The sequence below is a fragment of the Paralichthys olivaceus genome, chromosome 17 (assembly GCF_024713975.1).
Source record: "Paralichthys olivaceus isolate ysfri-2021 chromosome 17, ASM2471397v2, whole genome shotgun sequence".
NCBI classification, from domain to species: domain Eukaryota; kingdom Metazoa; phylum Chordata; class Actinopteri; order Pleuronectiformes; family Paralichthyidae; genus Paralichthys; species Paralichthys olivaceus.
The window spans coordinates 18,466,457-18,484,759 of record NC_091109.1 but is presented as its reverse complement, the minus strand read 5'-3'; the positions used below and the strand labels follow the sequence as shown (position 1 = coordinate 18,484,759).

Below are 18,303 nucleotides of genomic sequence, written 5' to 3'. Positions count from 1 at the left end.
AAGACCAGCTCTGTGTGATCACACACACACACACACACACACAGCTAGCCAAGGTAACTCTGGCTCGACAAGCAGCTCGGGACAATAACTCAGTGTGTGTGGAGTCTTTAACAGCCAGTTGACATCCAGACGCCTGCAGGAGACGAACAGGCCTGTCTGCCTGCTTCTTTACAAGATCTGGATTTTTATTGGTCCAGAACAAAACCAAAGAGTCGAATGGACTGAATTCCCAACGAAGCTGAATCTGCACAAACGACTTCATCGCTTCACTTCTGTAAAAGGTGGAGGAAGAGAAACCAAACAGAAGAAGATGAGATGTCCTGACATTCGAGGGTCCAGATTCAAATAACGCTGCATCCTGCTCTTCCCAGAATGCAACTTTCACCAGACCCTCCCTGCCTCGTAGAAGTTGAGAACTATAATCATTTTGCTCAAGCCAGAGGCGGAGTGACCCCGATGACATCACACATTTCCTCAGACTTTACAAAGCTCCGTAGAAAAGATATTAATAAAGACACAAACAGAAACAGGAGTCTGTCGACTCCCTGATCAACAATTCTGGATGTTTTTAGAGTTCAGTGACGAAGACATCACACATTAGTCTCCAACACTTCAGCTTCAAGCGCAAAGAGCTGAGTCACAGAGATGTGGTGACGGCTGGCAAACAAAACCTGAGAGGACGTAGAAATACTCAGTGTAAACACACACACACACACACACACACACAATAACACACGTTAACACACTTCCTGGGATTAAAAACTAATTACACACACTGCTTAACAAAGTGTTTCGTGCCTCCCTCGTCTACGATATGGGTTAAATTTAACCTCAGCCAAAATAACAGGAAAACACACACACACACCCACACCCACACACACACACACACACACACACATACACAGTGGCCATTAAACTGTTAATAATACTCTTTTACACATCCTGCCTTTTACAATACCTGTGTGTGTGTGTGTGTGTGTGTGTGTGTGTGTGTGTGTGTGTGTGTGTGTGTGTGTGTACCTGAGTCCTGTATAATCTTTGACTCCTGAAATCAAGATAACATTTATCTTGCATTTGTTTAAAATTAAAATTTAAAAAATTAAATGATTCTATATTAATTTTTTATTCTCCCACATTAGGCCACGCGACGAGGGATGAGCCAAGGACAACACCGTCCTCGGTCGTCTTCACCGTCAGCGACAACACAAGGGACACGCGGACAGGAAGGCGGCGCCACGTGATCGGATGCTGACGAGGAGGCGACAAGGTTTCTCAGCCGACGGCCGACTAAACATGAAGCAACATCATGGATGGTGCTCTGGTGAATCACAGAGTGAGATGGAGAGAGAAGGAATGGCAGCTGTGTGTGTGTGTGTGTGTGTGTGTGTGTGTGTGTGTGTGTGTGTGTGTGTGTGTGTGCTGGTCAGTCTGGCCGCTCTCCATCCTCCTGCTTAGGTGTTGATGAAAATCTCAGTGTGGGCTCAGGACAAACTTGGCTCCTTGCACCTTGCATGCTGTCACAGCAGCGATGCAGTATTTTGTATTTGTTGATGAATTATGTTCACCTGGTTTTAGAAGTGTGATAACTTATAAGCTGCTGTCCGACCTGCACTGAATAATGAACGAGCGTGTGAGAACACAAGTCAGTTTCTCCTGCCAGATCCCCTGTTTTCACGGACGGATGCAACACGGGCCAAGAAAGAATTTGTTCAAATGGTTCCAGACAAAGAAATCCAAGTAAAAATCTTGTAAATGTACCTGTGGTTTCGTGGGGAGACTCTCGGGCCTTGCTTTAGATATTTGCTTTAGATATTTGCTTTAGATATTTGCACCACAACCTGTTCTCGGCTTCCTGTGATGTACATGTGCTCTTTGCTCCTTGAGCACTGAAGCTGCACAGTCCTGACACAGTTACCACGACAGAACGAAGATACTACTTCATAATTCATTCATTCCCTGGTTTGGAAATTACACCACCGCCGCCTCATAACTGGAACAGGATCCAAACTCTGGTGTTGTCGAAGGAGGAGGAAGTAAAACAAGATCGAGATCCTGGAGGAAAGAGACTTGTTGCTTTGTTCCACACATTTTACACTTAAAGACTCAAACCATTGTCTCTGCGATTATTTGTCTCTGGTTCATTCGAGTGGAGACGAGTCTTACTCAGCAAACTGCAGTTTTAAACAGGAGTTAATGGAGGAGAACGTCTTTATTAAGGTGAAGGACACAAGACTGTGGAGTCCTCGGTGTCCTGAACAGTTCGTCTGTATCCCACTGGCAGAAAGGAAAGAGAGGAGGAGAAATATGGAAGCAGAGAAAGTAAAGAGAGGAGGGAGGTCGGGTGAGAACAGAAAAGAAAAGGAGGGAGAACACAGAGAGCTGTTTATAGAGACACAGCTCTTCTGACACCATCACGCTGTCTCCAGTGACCTCTCCCTTCACCGTCCATCTTTCTCTTCACTCGTTCATGCGTGACGCTCTGTTGGCCTTCAATAGAGCCACTTCTCCACACAATGCCCCCCCCCCCCCGTCTCCCTCTGCTTCTCAAACCCTCCACAGTTCTGTATGAAACTCTGTTTCAGTATCAGCCTCGTTCCTACTCCATCCTGTCCTCATCCTTTCAGCAGACTCCCACCGTGAAAGATTAGACAGAAGGTTACGTAAGTTTCCCATCGTATCATTCGACAGCTTCCTCTCTCAGCGCCCGACACACTCACCATCTTTGTTTCTCACAGTCAGACTCTCCTCTCCTCCAGAACTCACCTTCCAACTCTCAGAAAGTGTTTTTGTACCGTTGTAAAACTGCGTTATCATTAGATGCCAACAAGAATGTAGAAGTCTCCCGCTCATCAAGGAGGTTCCTCCCTCATGACAGATGTATGTCCCCTGAACGAGGACACGCTGAGCTTCAGTCACTCTGATGCTCGTACTCTACAGCCTGTGCAGGATCTGTTTCCCATCCTGCTTCTGCACTTCCTCCTGAAGCAATAAAGATTTTGATGCTGCTGCTCTCGCTGAGCAGCACAAAGACCGGAGTAATCTGGGTTACGTGGGCAGCAGCGTTACATAACCAGTCTTTATCACAAAGATCTGAGCTGCTAAAAGGCTATTAACATGCACATGACATGTAAAAATCATGTCAAACACGTGTTCATTCTCACACGCATGGAGACGGAATAAATGCAATTAGCACAAAGCGTAACTTCCCTACACAAACATGACTCATCCAACACGACGCGTCTGTGCTGCAGCTCTGTTCTTCTCATCTTCTTCTTCAGATCACTGGATATGAAATGATGCCTCTTTCTCTTCATGTTCATTTCTTCTTAAACTCATAATTGACTCTGTTGTTTCCACCCCCCGTCTGTTGGTTTGATGAATTACCATCAAACTCCGTGGAAAGACGGTCAGAGAAGAACTCAAAGTTTTGGGTTGGATCCAGGAACGACAGGACATTTTATAATACTGTCATTTATTTCTCAAAGAATAATTCATGGATTTTGATTTCCCTAACACTAAGCCCAGGGACGAACTCTGAAGATTTGAAAACGTAAATTTCATTCATCAACAAACCTGCTCCGATAAAGACAGGATTCTTCTAAACGATGTGTTTGAGCCAAACTCACGTCAGAGATTTACATCCGACAAAGAGGAACATGACTAAACAAACAAAAGCTTGAGATAACGTCTCTCACACATGGTGCAGCTCCGTCATGAGGTTCACAGTCATACACTTCAGATTACAGCTCATGGGCTTCCATAGGGCTCTATACGTGTGTGTGTGTGTGTGTGTGTGTGTGTGAGAGGAGACACTGAGGTTCACATCATCACCACCTTTTTTAACTCTTTCCTTGATTGTGTGCGTTAATAAAGTCAACCAGCCTCGTGTGTTACACTGCATTAGTGCTCATGTGCCTCTGTAATCCCCTCTTCTGTGCCCCCCCCCCCCCCCCCCCCCCCCGGAGCAGCAGATATGACCTTAAGAAGCACGGGACCTTTAACATTCCCTCTGAACTGAGACATTCAGGGTTAAGTTTGAAATCAAGGTGAGAAACTGAAGTTAATTGTGTAAGTAGATGACTGATCCATGTGAACATTCACAATGTGTCCACATTCAAACATATAACATTTCACAAACACGCATGTCCCAGAGACAAATATCACCGCAGGTTAAACCTCCGTCCAGTGGGGCTACGTCCATGCTAACACGTCACATGACCATTTACGTCCACTGGGAAAATGATGTATACACACACACACACATACGCTGCATCACATTTCTTGTCTTTTCTGATCCTGACAACAAACAGATGAATTTAAATTCAACCCTTCCCCAGGTTTGACTTTACAGCCGTCGTGTCAAGTGGAATAAATCACCCACAGGTTCTGAATGTCCTGCTGAGACACTCCAGAGCCATTAGCTCCAGTGTGTGAGACAGAGACGAGGCCCGACCTGAGTGAACCCACAACGCTGAAGGAGAAACTCGCTCGTCAGTTCTGCTGATTATATTTTATATCTGCAAGATGAGAGCGACATTTTCAAACTATGTGTCCAGAGAATTGTGTCTGAACGTGTTCCGGAGTTTTTCCTTTCACATATGAAGAACGCAGCAGCAACAGGCGGGTTGAATCTCCTCGTCTTTCCAGGTTGACGTGTTCGTCTTCTACGTGTCGTGTGCGGCTTCTCTTCTTCATCCTGAGATGTTTGGTTCTACGTGCTGAGAGGAAACGTGACAGGGGTCAAAGGTCACTTACACCACTCTGAAGCGTCACTTGGACATTTTGTTCAGCGCCATTTTTGTTTTTTAAAACCAGAAGTCACCACATTTGGAGGACGGTGCTCGCTGTCAATCACACCGTGGTCTCCTCCCCCCCAACACATCCGGAGCTGTCTGGTCCGTTCGACTCTAAATGAACATCAGCTGCTTGAAGAAGACTCGAAACTAGAGACTGAGACAAAAGCTCCTGAGGACAAAGTTCACTGACGTTACAAAGTGAGAAGTGGAGACATTTTCTATAGAAGCTACCAGTGGAGTCGCCCCCTGCTGGTCGTTACACAGACGACAGGTTTCCGGCTCCTCTGCGTTGGCTTCAGGTTTGATAAACAGTCTTTGCAACTACGAGCAGCAGAGTCGCAGGTCAAAGCCACAGCCCTCCCTTAAAGACTCAACTCCAGAGATTTAAGTACAAACTGCAATTTGCTCCCATCATCCATCAGAGGCACCTCAGGGTTTTCATCCGTTGAGGTTTTTACTCTCGTCTGTCAACGAACTCAAACTAAATATTCTCTCCGGGCGATAAACGGCAGCGTCGTGCTGCGCAGATAATCACAAGCAGATCAGGTCAACAGTAAGAAGAAATGCAGTTTTCCCCACAGCGCTGTGGGGAGGCGGGGGGGCGGAGCAGGGCTGGGCTCGCAACCAAAACCACGGAAACCGACCAAACACCAAAACCACCGCTGCTATAAAAACCTTTAAAGGGTGGTCCCACAGATCTGAGGCAGGCGGAGAACAGATGCAGATAAAAACACATCAGCTTCAACTCAGAGAAAGTTCACACTCGTCACATCGTAACGCAGAGAATCGACCGTCTTCATCAACGAGACGTCACAGAGCAGAGTATGCAGATCAGTGGGGGGGGGTTCAATTAAGCTGCTTTCAGACCAGCTCACAAATAACATCACACCAACACAGTCTTGATTATTCAGACGGAGGTTAGAAGATCAGAGAGACGCCAATCAAAGGAGGGGAGCGTCAACCACTGGCCCCGCCTACTTAACGATGGAGCGACTGTCGGGTGATGTTGAGCTCGTGCTCGTCTCAGCCCGACTGGAGCTTCACATGCAGATACCTCTCCTGCAGCCTCCTGGGAAAACATCTGGAACCTACCCAGTGAGCGAGTGGGCGTGTCTCTGAGGTTTCTAACACGTGACGGACGTGAACCTGGAAGAACACAAACGTCTCAGGATGAAGAAGAGGAGCCGTACACGTAGAGGACGAAGACGTCCACTTGGAAAGACGAGGAGGTTCCAGATGTTTTGGTGATGAGGGCCGACGCCGTGTGGACGAGCTGTAAACAACAACACTGATCTTCACACAGCAGAGTTTAGACGCCATGTCCCGCCTCCTGCTGCTCTACAGGCTCCGCCCCTCACCTGAATGTCCCCCACGTGTTCGTCTGAAAACAAAAGAAGAGAAAGTTCTGGACTCACGCGTTGCAGTAGGGCTTCTTGTCGTAGCCTTTGTAGTTCTTCATGTTCAGGGTCATCTTGCAAACCTCGCAGTGGAAACATCCTTTGTGCCAGTTCTGGAGACGACACACACACACACACACACACACACACACACACACACACACACATCAGTATTGCATTTGAGGGCTGTTGCGACTGTAAATAAAGATGGACGACTTGACTGCTCCCAAAAAGTTAAGCCCAAGTGTCTTGATTCTCGCCCCCGTGTGGGTCATAACCAACCGGCCACCAGGGGGCAGTGAGACGACATCTGACATCCTCTAATCAAACCCTCGATTCAGAGGCTCCATCTGAAGAGTGCGTCCTCAGAGGAGGCAGACAAATGATCCCACAGGTGGATCCCTCCAGGCCCGACCTATCCCATGATTCATTGCTGGAATCAAGTCGACCTTTGCTCGAGTATCAAGCGTCAACTCAACCAAACAGCTAACGTAATAAAAACGAGGGGAATTAAAAACTTTGCTCGTCGTGTCCAACTTCGCCTCTGTTGACCACGTTCTCAGTGAGACGCTGAACTGGGACACAGATTTTTCTCCTGAGGGAGTTTTCAGCGAAACAAATAAAAAGTAACACGGAGCGGAGATAAAAACCTGAAACTCTGAATTCTCACTTGAGATGAAGTTTGTGGCCGAAATGAAAGTGACGGAGCTTCTGTAAGAGACAGCAGGGAACTCTGACGAGAGAATTATTTCTTTCCTTCTCCCGCCTTCACACTCTCTCACTTTCTCTGCACGCTTGTGTTTCTCTGCCAGACGCCTCCTCTCTCAATCACGGCCTCTCTGTTCTCACAGGTCAAAGACAGAAGCTGCGTTCTCCCAGAGATAATAAATGACGGATCTTTTTTTAATTTGAGTCGTTTATTTGCCACATGTGTAAGATGAAGAGTCTTTAATTCTGAAGTGCGCAGCGCCTACATGCTGTTGTGTCATCTGACGCCTCACAGGACAGTGACTGCTGAAGATAAATTAATAATTCATCAGCATTATGCAACAGAGCAACACTGAGCCGTGCAAACACAGAACTGCACGTTTGTTTTCTGGAATAAAAAAGATGATTATCAAGAAAATACTGTTTCTGTTGTTTCTCAAATGAAATCATTGTTATAAGCACTTAAACAGAATGAGTTCAGTGAACCCTGCCGTCAGATTGAATTTAATAAAAACGGATTTTTACTTTTCGCGTGTGTACGTGCACAGAAATACTTGATGATCCCAGTGACTGAAGTTTGACTCCAGAGGACAGAAAGTTAAATGGAATGTGATTCTGTGGTCGTCACAGACACCGCAGGCGTCTTTAAGATGATTTTACTCAGAGAAATAAGACGTCTTAAATTTTGCAGATTAACCGTAAACCTACATCCACACTTTCTCTACGACTGCGTCACATCCGTCTCTGAGGGGATTAAAACAGTGTTTAAGTTTATGGGTTCAGATCCTTTGAGCCTGGGAAACATTTAAAATGTCATGATGCAACAAACCGATCGATCCATCACAACACGGCTGCAGGAATTACAACGTGTGACAGATTATCAGGCTTGTTGATCTTGGATTTTTGGTTTCGTTACAGTCGCTCCAGACAAGAAGAGAAATATAAACAGAACCAGAGCAGAGCAATTAATACGTTTATAAAATTAAGAGGTTGATCAACATATAATCTATTTTTATTTATTTATATATTCAAGCTCAGATGAATTGAATCAAGGTTGAAATCATCATGAAAAGATTCATCTCTGTTGAATTTGTTATAATGAGTTGAACTCCTGCAAACACGTTACACACGTGTTCCTGAAGCTGCATCTCCAACCTGGAGGAAGGGTGTGTGTGTGTGAGTGTGTGAGTGTGTGTGTGTGTGTGTGTGTGTGTGTGTGTGAGTGTGTGTGTGTGTGAGTGAGTGTGTGAGTATATATGTCAGTGTGTGTGTGTGTGTGTGTGAGTGTGTGTGTGTGTGTGTGTGTGTGTGTGTGTGTGTGTGTGTGTGTGTGAGTGTGTGAGTGAGTGAGTGAGTGAGTGAGTGAGTGAGTGAGTGAGTGAGTATATATGTCAGTGTGTGTGTGTGTGTGTGAGTTTGTGTGAGTGTGTAAAAATATATATATATGTATATATGTCAGTGTGTGTGTATATGTCAGTGTGTGTGTATGTGTGTGAGTTTGTGTATGTGTGTGTGTGTGTGCGCGCACCTTGTCCAGGCAGCTGACTTTCTCTGTCGGGTAAACGATCTTCCCACATCTTGCGCACTGAGGATTCATCCTCCTCTGAGTCTTTGAATCTTGTAGTTGAGCCTCAGAACTGCAGCAGGATTCAGCGGAGGTTCAATCGGAGTTCTCCCCCTGAGCTCTCGCGCAGATCCCCGGTCCTCCTCCCCCGTCCAGCGGAGCTCCGTCCCGGCCTGAGTCTCTCTGGAGTCGGTGTGAGGTCTGGATGCTGCGTCGGGACCGATCCGTGCACCGGAGACAAGCTGGAGGACGTTAACACGCACCATACAGGAAGCGGCGGGGGCTCCCTTTCAAAGTCAAAGCGGGGCACCAGCACTAAAACAACTGAACTTCAAAATAATATCCCTAAAATCCTGAATCTACAGGATAATCTGAACTTTCCTTCAGGATCACTGTACTTAATAATTAATTATTCAAGAATAAATAACAAAACGTGGACGTATGATGAATAATTCATTTTGAAATAAAACATTTAAAAGGTAAAACATTGATGCAAAGAAGAAAAGACTGAATCAAAGTTTAATGTCACGTTTCAGGCAGATTCAGGAACCGTGTGTAGGAAACAAGATTCATCTTTATGTTTTATCCTCAGAGCCACAGGTCCGGTCCCTCCCATACAAATATAATGAAGTTTATTTAAAAAAGAAAACTCTGCAGCTCGTTTTGTACATTTTTAAAAACACTTATTTAAAATCCAGACTCAGCAGCTCGTAGTCACATGGTGCGAATTTGTGTTAATAGAGTTTATTTTTGTTATTTTCAGCGATTTCTTGTATATTTGGGAGAATGTAAAAAAATCCTCTTAACTTCTTTATAACAACAAAAACAAAACTGGTTCTATTAACTTCAGATTCAATTTACAAAATAAAAATAAAGATGAGTTCATCTATTAACATCGCCCCCTGCTGACTGACTGAACAGCTGCAGGTAGAGGTCGCTGTCTTTAACATGAAGTTTGAGTCTTTGCAGGTAGAGGTCGCTGTCTTTAACATGAAGTTTGACTCTTTGCAGGTAGAGGTCGCTGTCTTTAACATGAAGTTTGAGTCTTTGCAGGTAGAGGTCGCTGTTCCCACGGTTTCATTCCGCGGACACGAGAGAACAAAGGGAGCGCGTCCACATGTGCCTGTACACGACCCCGCCGCAGCTCGCACTCTCATTGGTTAACTCGCTGGAACCATCCAGCCTATCGCGGTTGCCGACACTAGGCGGCGCTAACGTCGGCTCCTGTGATTGGCCCAGACGTTTGGCGCCTCCGCAGCAGCCGCGGTGACGGACGCGGAGCGGTTTGAACATCAGCAGCGCGGAGGCGGAAGCAGCGGAACCGTTTTTAAACGTCACTGTCCGGGTGAACCGAGCCGAGATTCTGCTCCAGGAACGCGGCGTATTCAGCGCTGGACTCGGGCCCGAAGCGGCGGCACGGCGGCGTCTTCTGTAGCCGTCTCTGGGCGCGGTGAAGCCGGCTTCGCGCAAAGTGAGTCGCTCCCTCCTCCCGTTGCTAACTGCTAACTAGCCACCGAGCTAACGTAGCAGCTAATCCCGGACACAAAGGACGACTCCCCCCGTGTTTGGCCTGTCGCTCCCCGGCAGCCCCGTTGAATGAGGACTGGTTCTCCGGTGCAGGTGAGTGAAGCTGTCACCGCCGATGTCCGGGATCCCAGCGCTTAGATCCCGGGTTCGTTCTCGGTGCTTCGTCGCCGTTTCTTTGTCAACTAACCAACTGTTAGCTTGCTCGCCGGGTGTCGTGTCAGATCTCGTGTCCCCCGTCAGATGTCGTTCTCTCGCTCTGTCTCTGTAACGCGCAGTTTCTGGGAAATCGAACCGGGTTTAACGGAGGATCCGCGTCCTCCGCCACCGGGACACGGACTGTCCGTGATTGGAAACAGTCGAACTTACTTGTCATTAGCAGCTAAGTCATCGTGTTCCGCCACATTCGTGACGACAAGCTGCGTGACACGGACGGTAACTGAGTACATGTACTCAAGTTCAGTACTCAAGTATAATAATACTTCTTTCTGTTCCGGATACTAACCTGGAGTATTATGAGGATGACATCATCAAACTGTTAATCCTGATGTGACTCATTTAAACAAACGGTTCCGAGCTGAAGAAACTAACAGTGAATTAAAGTTAGGACTCAGTTTTGTATTAAACATCATCTCAAGCAGAGTTTCTGTTCTCTAACATCTGCAGGCTCTGAACTTAACACGTTTCATTCTGTAACTATGTTCTGACAATCTTAACGAAGAAGGTCTTAATAATAATAATAATAATAATAATGTGGGTTTGTAAAGGGCCTTCAGGGGACCGAGGTGCTTTACAGGGAGAAAACACAGAATAAAAGCAACACAAGATAATAATACTGATGATTGGCTGAGGCTGGAGCTGTTGCCACCAGTAGAAACTCTGAGAACTCTGAGGCTGCACCAGTCACATCCTCCGAACGCACTGAGTCCACTTGTTCGGCCTCTAGAACTAAGAACCACGTCATCCTGTGTGAACGTGAAAGATCTGCAGTGAGTTCAGACACATTCAGGTTCACATCCCGAATGATGGTCAGCTGATCAGTGCAGAAAACATCCCGCTGCAGCTCCTCGTCTCTGTGAAATCTGCCGGTCTGTCATCCATGTTGTAATTTAAAATCGGGCCGCGACTGATTCAAACGTCTAAACACAATAAAATAAGTCCAGTGATTGAAGACCTCCCCCGCTCCGGTGATCAGACTGATCCAGGTGAGCTGGCACCTTATGTAGAGTGTGTGGGCGGAGCCACAAGTGTATTCATTTAAGGTTAAACCAAGCTCAAAGTTAAGTTTCAATAAATCCCACCTCGGCGCTGAACGTTTCTGTTAGCTGCTGATAATCTCGTCTCTGTCTGGTGGGAAGATTTAATTTGTCAGATCGTCTCCTCCACGCGTCTCAATGTGACACGCAGCTCACCAGCACGTCTCCACAGCCGCCGTCTGACAGGTCTAATAAAGTGTGAGTTTTGAGTCAGAGCTCGTAGGCAGCGACTCACGCCAACTACTGGGGGGGCAGATGGATCTTGTAACTCTGCGTGGACAGACGGCCGTTTGAATTTACACTCATGAAGAGATCATGAAGAAAACCTGATTAGAATCTTGTGAGATGTTAAGTCCACGTCCTTTTTTAAGATGATGATCAGTGTCGAAGTCTCAAATGTGTCAGCAGAAGCTCAAACTCAGTAGAAATGTTCTCCCTCCTCGTGTCTGTGTGCAGTTCGATCATGGTGCTCACAGGGAAGCGCTCGGAGAAAGGCCCCGCTTGCTGGAAGAGGAGGGTCAAGTCCGAGTACATGAGGCTGCGGCAGCTCAAACGCTTCAGACGAGCCGACGAGGTCAAGGTTCGTCCACACTCACTGCAGATGTTAGGTTGTTTAAATTGTCCGGATGGAGAAGAGGTGATTTTTTTTTTTTATTGTTTACTTTGTTTTGAGCATATTTTTATTTCCCAGAATCCAGATGAAGTCTTGTCAGGTTTAAACTCTGACGTCAGATATCGTCTTTTCCTCTGAACAGTAGATTGAGATGTGTTTTAACTCTTCCAGAGCATGTTCAGCACCAATCGTCAGAAAATCCTGAAGCGAACTGACATTTTGAACCAGGAGTGGAAGACCAGGCGAATCCAGCCTGTTCACATCATGACGTCCGTCAGCTCTCTGAGAGGCACCCGAGAGGTCGGCAGATTAACTTTGTTCTCCGAGCACCGATGTGTGGAAAACGTCTCTGTGAAGGTTTTGTGAACGTCTGCTCTGTTTCTTTTGCCTGTCGTCCTGTGAAGTGTACGGTGGACAGCGGCTTCTCAGAGTTCCCTCGGCAGGTCATCCCCCTGAAGACGCTCAACGCTGTGGCCTCGGTGCCGGTCATGTACTCCTGGTCACCGCTGCAGCAGAACTTCATGGTGTGTACGAACTTCAAGCCGTAGTGGAGAACATTGTGTGTAAAGTACTTGTGTGCCTCAGCGTGTCGTCAGCACAGTATTTCTTAGCATTTAGAACTTCTTGTTTTTTTAAACCACAGCGATCTTTGTGCAGTTAATAATACTATTAATACTTTTTCATTTTTTGCACCAGGTGGAGGATGAGACGGTGCTGCACAACATCCCGTACATGGGAGACGAGATCCTGGACCAGGATGGTACTTTCATAGAAGAGCTCATCAAGAACTATGACGGCAAAGTCCACGGAGACAGAGGTGAGGGTCAGTGGGGGGGGCACCTGTTACTGTGCTGAATGTTATGACACAGATTTTATATGAATACCTTAGTGGGTATTTAGTGAACAGATGGCGTCGTGGGGGTTTCTCTTCAAGATGGATTTATTTTTGTTGAGCAGAGTGCGGCTTCATCAACGACGAGATCTTCGTGGAGCTGGTGAACGCTCTGTCACAGTACAGCGACAACGAGGATGATGACGACGAGGAAGAACAGGACTTCAAGGTCGACAAGATGGAGATGTGTGACACCAAGGAGCTCCCAGAAGACCCCCGCAAGGATGGGCTCCTGAACAATGAGAGTAAGTCTGTCACTGAGATACCGTTCATCATCAGTGCGTGTGTGTGTGTGTGTTGCACCCTGATGGAAAGTGTGTGTGTGTGTGTCGTTCCAGGCCGAACCAGCAGCGACAGCTCCAAGAAGTTTCCGTCAGACAAGATTTTTGAAGCCATCTCCTCCATGTTCCCGGACAAGGGCTCCACTGAGGAGCTCAAAGAGAAGTTAGTGGCTCTGCACGTGTCCCAGTAAGATTTGTCCCAGCTCACGACAGACGGCCGTCATTTTTGATTTCTCTGCGCGTGTTTCAGGTACAAGGAGTTGACGGAGCAGCAGCTGCCCGGCGCGCTGCCACCCGAATGCACGCCAAACATCGACGGTCCCAACGCCCGCTCTGTGCAGCGCGAACAGAGCCTGCACTCCTTCCACACACTGTTCTGCCGACGCTGCTTCAAATATGACTGCTTCCTCCACCGTTAGTACTCTCACACACACGTAACGTTAAACATTGAAACATACGTATGTACCGATCTGAGACGTGGATTTGTAAAGTGACTGCTGCTCGTTAACGGGAGCAGAATTTTATACCACGAAGGTTTTAGATTAGACGGAGAATCGAGCTCTGGTAATATCCCAGAGTTTAATCTCAGCATTTTATGTCTTTTCCTTTTAGCTTTTCACGCAACTCCAAACACATATAAACGCAAGAACCTGGAGAACCTGGTGGAGAGTAAACCCTGCGGCATCGACTGCTACATGTACCTGGTGCAGGTGAGTCCACTGGTTTATTTATTGCCTCTCATTTATTTTGATTTCTCTATTTTAAAATGTGACAATTTGATAATTATCACATGTAAATAATCTGCGGATGGAATGATCCAGAAAGTAAAGTTTGGTTGTTCTGGGATTCTCAGGACGGGATGGTGAGGGAGTACCCGGCAGGCGTGGTCGCCGAACGAGCCAAGACTCCCTCCAAACGCACAGTGGGCCGTCGCCGCGGACGACTGCCCAACAGCCGGCCCAGCACCCCCACCGTTTCCTCGGAAACCAAAGACACTGACAGCGACCGAGAGGGCAGCAAAGAGGACGAGCGGGACGACGATGACGACAAGAAGGACGACAACACCAGCAGCTCAGGTACCATCTCTCTGGTCAGATGTTCACGGGGAACCTGAAGCTCTGACCAAAGATTTAGATCACGACACGCCGGCAGACAAGAAACAAAAAAATCAGTCGTCCGGGGAAAGTTCCTGCTGAATAACGTGATCGTTTGTGTGCAGAGGGGAACTCGCGGTGTCAGACTCCGGTGAAGATGAAGCTGACGGAGGAGGCTGAAACGGTGGAGTGGAGCGGAGCCGAAGCTTCTCTCTTCAGGGTTCTCATCGGGACGTACTACGACAACTACTGCGCCATCGCACGGCTCATAGGCACCAAGACCTGCAGACAGGTGAGCCGTCAGTCCGGTCCGGTGAAACGTCTTTATGTCTCTGAAGTGGCTGACGACTCCAACGTGACTGTGTCCTGCAGGTTTACGAATTCAGGGTGAAGGAGTCGAGCATCATCGCTCGGGCTCCTGCTGAAGACGAGGACACGCCTCCAAGGAAGAAGAAGAGGAAACACAGACTGTGGGCGACTCACTGCAGGAAGATCCAGCTGAAGAAAGGTCAGAGGTCACGTTGAGCTGGATAATGTCACAACATGATCCACCTGAAAACACCTTTGACCTGTGTCTCCTCCACCCTGTTTCAGACGGTTCGTCCAATCACGTGTACAATTACCAGCCGTGTGACCACCCGAGACAGCCCTGCGACTCCTCCTGTCCCTGCGTCACCGCTCAAAACTTCTGTGAAAAGTTCTGCCAGTGCAGCTCGGAGTGTGAGAAGCAAACACTGTTGTTTTAAAAAGCTGTTGTTCAGTGAAAGACTTGAATATTTAAACGTGTGTCTTGATGGGTGCAGGTCAGAATAGATTCCCGGGTTGCCGGTGCAAAGCCCAGTGTAACACCAAGCAGTGTCCCTGCTACCTGGCCGTGAGGGAGTGTGACCCCGACCTCTGCCTGACCTGCGGCGCTGCCGACCACTGGGACAGCAAGAACGTGTCCTGCAAGAACTGCTCCATCCAGAGAGGAGCCAAGAAGGTGAAGACAGTAAAACCCCGTTTTCACACAAACACAACTTGAGTTCAGACGGTTTATTTGAACTCTACCCTCCCCCGCTCTCTCAGCACCTGCTGCTCGCTCCGTCAGACGTGGCGGGTTGGGGCATCTTCATCAAAGAGCCGGTCCAGAAGAACGAGTTCATCTCGGAGTACTGCGGAGAGGTAAGTCTCAGGTAGAAGGTGTGAAAGGACGACTGGACGATCTTCAGCTTCAGAACATGGAGAAGGTTCCAGATTATCTTACTGTAAAACCTGAGGGTTTAAATTAACATTTACAAAACCTTCATTTTCACTAAACCTCCGGGTCCATCGCCAGAAATCTGTTCACTCGTTATTACTGATGAAAAAACAGGCGACTACAAAACGACAATTATAACATAAAGAAAAAGAAAAAGAATCTTCTTAAATGATTTTTTAACTTTTAAAAAATTAAACAATTGTGTGAAAAGCTGTAACGTGGTCGACCTTCGTGTTTGTAGATTATCTCTCAGGATGAAGCCGACCGCCGAGGCAAAGTCTACGACAAATACATGTGCAGCTTCCTCTTCAACCTCAACAACGGTAACACACACACACACACACACACACCTTTGTGTACATAAAGTGAGTTAATTAATAAAGTGTACTTTCACTTAACTGCCGTTTTCTTTTCTCCTCAGACTTCGTTGTTGACGCTACGAGAAAAGGCAACAAGATCCGCTTCGCCAACCACTCGGTCAATCCCAACTGCTATGCAAAAGGTGAGAACGCGAGAAAGTGTGTAGCTGAAAAAGCAGCAGGTTGTGTTTGTCTGTGAACTCGTCTGTGAACTCGTCTGTGAACTCGTCTGTGAACTCGTCTGTGAACTCGTCTGTGAACTCGTCTGTGAACTCGTCTGCTCCCTGCAGTGATGATGGTGAACGGAGATCACAGGATCGGGATCTTTGCCAAGCGAGCCATCCAGACCGGAGAGGAGCTCTTCTTCGACTACAGGTCAGTAACAGACGGACGTCTTTTCTTTGAATCCCTGCGGAGCTTCAGTTTGTGAACTGTGTCTCTGACCCTGATGTCTGATCCCCAGGTACAGTCAGGCGGACGCTCTGAAGTACGTCGGGATCGAGCGGGAGTTGGAGATCGCCTGACTCTGACTCGTACCTCCTGTGGATCAGCGACACGAAGGCCTTACACACAAACACAAACCGACACACGCTCACTTCAGGAAATCCAGACCACTCGTCAACAATGCTAGAAAGCTTCAGGAAATCTGGGAATATTGTTTTTATACTTTTCATATCCACTTTTCTTTGTGTGAGGTTGTTTTTTTTTGTTTTTTTCTGCTGTCACCAAATCTTCCTGTTCTGTGGGATGTTCTTCTTCATGAACCTCAGCTGAAGCTGCACATCAGACAGTGAGAAGACAAACCTCGACCGTAACACTGGTTTCACTTCAGTGACCAAAACCCTTCACCAGCCGCTCACACAGCTGAAACTGTTCGTACCTGGTTTGTAAACAGTGAACTTACCCAGAAGCCCCGGTCTCTGTCCGATCTGTAGAACAGGGCCGTCACAAAGAAGCGTCAGATCAACCGTGGCCGCTGAGTTCTGGATTCCTGGATTAGACTCTGGCTTCGTGACGCTGCTTCAGGCGCTAACGTCACAAAACGGGAAACTCGACAAACGTTTGAAGCGTTGTTTCCTGGTCCAGAAGGTTTTTTCACTTCCTCTCTCCGCTGTCGTCTGCCTGTCAGCTCGTGTTTTCCTCGGCGGCTCCACTGTGCTCGACTCCTCCTCAGCTCCTGGTTTCTGCCTCGTCGTCACGTTGTTTCTCTGTTCAGGCCTCAGGTTCTCATCCGTGTGAAGAGACTGAAACTTTTCAGCTTCTTCTTCAACTCTGCTGTTTTCTGTTTCAAGGCAGTTTGTCTCCATGAAACTCAGGAGAAGATTCAAACAGCAGTTTTCGATCTGCTTGGTTTTTGGAAAATCTGGAAACAATATTCAGGTCGTCGGTCATTTGTAAAAATGAACACGTCAGTATCGAAGGGCTTCAAACTATTCGTCACCACATCGATGCATCTTTTCTGTTTAATCGTGTGATGCTTTCAAATGTCGTGTTTAACAAACCTTAAGAGCTTCGATTAAAAATGTGTTTAAAACGAAGAAACTCTCGAAATTCTTCAAGTTTGAGAAACTAGATCAAACTCGGACGAGGTCGAGCACAGTGACGCCTGATGAGAAAACTGTGAGTCAGTCCCGAGGTGTTTGTCGAAGCCGCCTCGTCCCGCGCTCTGTGCCTTGTCACTCCACCGTGTTAGCTGTAGCTCATCGTTCTCACTGAGTGCATGATGACGTCTGTGCCTCACGTTACTGTACTGCCTCCTCCTGGTGACGTCCGAGCAGTAGAATTGAATCTCCATGGATTTCGGAGCATTCCTCTCGTTTCTTCTTTTACTAACGTACCAACGCTCGCTCTGACTCTCGCTCTCCTGATGTCTGATCCACTTGAAGCCTCACCAGCCTCTCCTCTCTTCACGGCGTCTCGGGATGAAACCCGGTGCTTCAGTGAACTGGTTCTGACTCTGACATGTTTGAGCCTCCAGACGGAAATGTGTTGGAACATTCAAATTTCTTTTTAGCTGCTGATCGTTTTCCTCGATGACTCAATCGACAGCAGCTGTTTTCGTTTAACGTTTAATCTGAAATCAGCGGCTGTGAGATTCTTCTTCTTTTTTTTTTTCGATAAAGAAGCGTCTGTGATTGGACGGCTGAGAAACGGAGCAGAAGTTTCCACGTGTCCCTGAACGTGTTTTTTCTTCTCGCCCGTGATCGGATCCCATCGTGGAGCTGGAGAGGAAACGTGTCGTGCTAACTTGTCTTTTCCTCTCGTCAGACCAGGACCACTTTCTTCTTTTTTCCTCTGAGAACACAGGTGCTGATTTTTGTAACGTTTACAGGGATTCTTGTTGTTGGAAGTTAAGATAAAAATATTATAAATGGCCGAGCTTCTGGTTTTTTATTTGTATGAATGTGTTTGAGGAGCTTCTCTTCAGTTGTGGCTTCACAATGAGAGAAAATCTATTCGCTTGAATTAACTTTTTAAATGAGATCATTTTATTGTTAAACTGCTCATTTCTCGAACATTATCATCTGAAGCCGTCGTCACAAATCGTCAGTCACGATTATGAATCTTTGACTTATTTG

At 47.1% G+C, this 18,303-nt stretch overlaps 2 protein-coding genes across 3 annotated transcripts in view; one reads left to right on the top strand and one right to left on the bottom strand.

Annotated features, from left to right (window-relative positions):
• LOC109644985 (LIM zinc-binding domain-containing Nebulette-like) overlaps positions 1–8,725 on the bottom strand; it is a 13,082-nt gene extending 4,357 nt beyond the window's left edge. The window contains exons 1-2 of the mRNA XM_069512379.1: positions 8,430–8,725; positions 6,212–6,306 (exon numbers count right to left, since the gene is read on the bottom strand). Coding sequence (XP_069368480.1) covers positions 6,212–6,306; positions 8,430–8,498 — 164 coding nt within the window. The 5' untranslated portion in view covers positions 8,499–8,725. The remainder of the gene's footprint in view (positions 1–6,211; positions 6,307–8,429) is intronic.
• An 871-nt stretch (positions 8,726–9,596) lies between these two features.
• Positions 9,597–18,098, top strand: ezh2 (enhancer of zeste 2 polycomb repressive complex 2 subunit). 2 transcript variants are annotated; one of them, XM_069512324.1, is made up of 19 exons: positions 9,597–9,936; positions 11,702–11,825; positions 12,030–12,158; positions 12,263–12,382; positions 12,555–12,675; positions 12,816–12,995; positions 13,089–13,194; positions 13,282–13,445; positions 13,644–13,741; positions 13,885–14,107; positions 14,251–14,417; positions 14,498–14,633; positions 14,720–14,845; positions 14,929–15,107; positions 15,194–15,289; positions 15,607–15,688; positions 15,787–15,867; positions 16,015–16,099; positions 16,188–18,098. In XM_069512324.1, the coding sequence occupies exons 2-19, from the start codon at positions 11,709–11,711 to the stop codon at positions 16,246–16,248; spliced, it is 2,271 nt and encodes a 756-aa protein (XP_069368425.1). In that variant the 5' UTR covers positions 9,597–9,936; positions 11,702–11,708; the 3' UTR covers positions 16,249–18,098. The 2 variants fall into 2 exon arrangements, with proteins under 2 accessions (XP_069368425.1, XP_069368424.1); XM_069512323.1 differs by having other exon boundaries at positions 9,598–10,085.
• The last annotated feature ends 205 nt before the right edge of the window (positions 18,099–18,303 follow it).

What these genes read in the sequence shown, in the direction of transcription:
- ezh2 (XM_069512324.1), top strand. Translation starts at nt 11,709, where the DNA reads ATGGTGCTCACAGGGAAGCGCTCGGAGAAAGGCCCCGCTTGCTGGAAG. An exon ending in CTCTGAGAGGCACCCGAGAG is followed by an intron (nt 12,159 to 12,262) that starts GTCGGCAGATTA and finishes CGTCCTGTGAAG; the next exon opens with TGTACGGTGGACAGCGGCTT. An exon ending in CCTCTTCAACCTCAACAACG is followed by an intron (nt 15,689 to 15,786) that starts GTAACACACACA and finishes TTTTCTCCTCAG; the next exon opens with ACTTCGTTGTTGACGCTACG.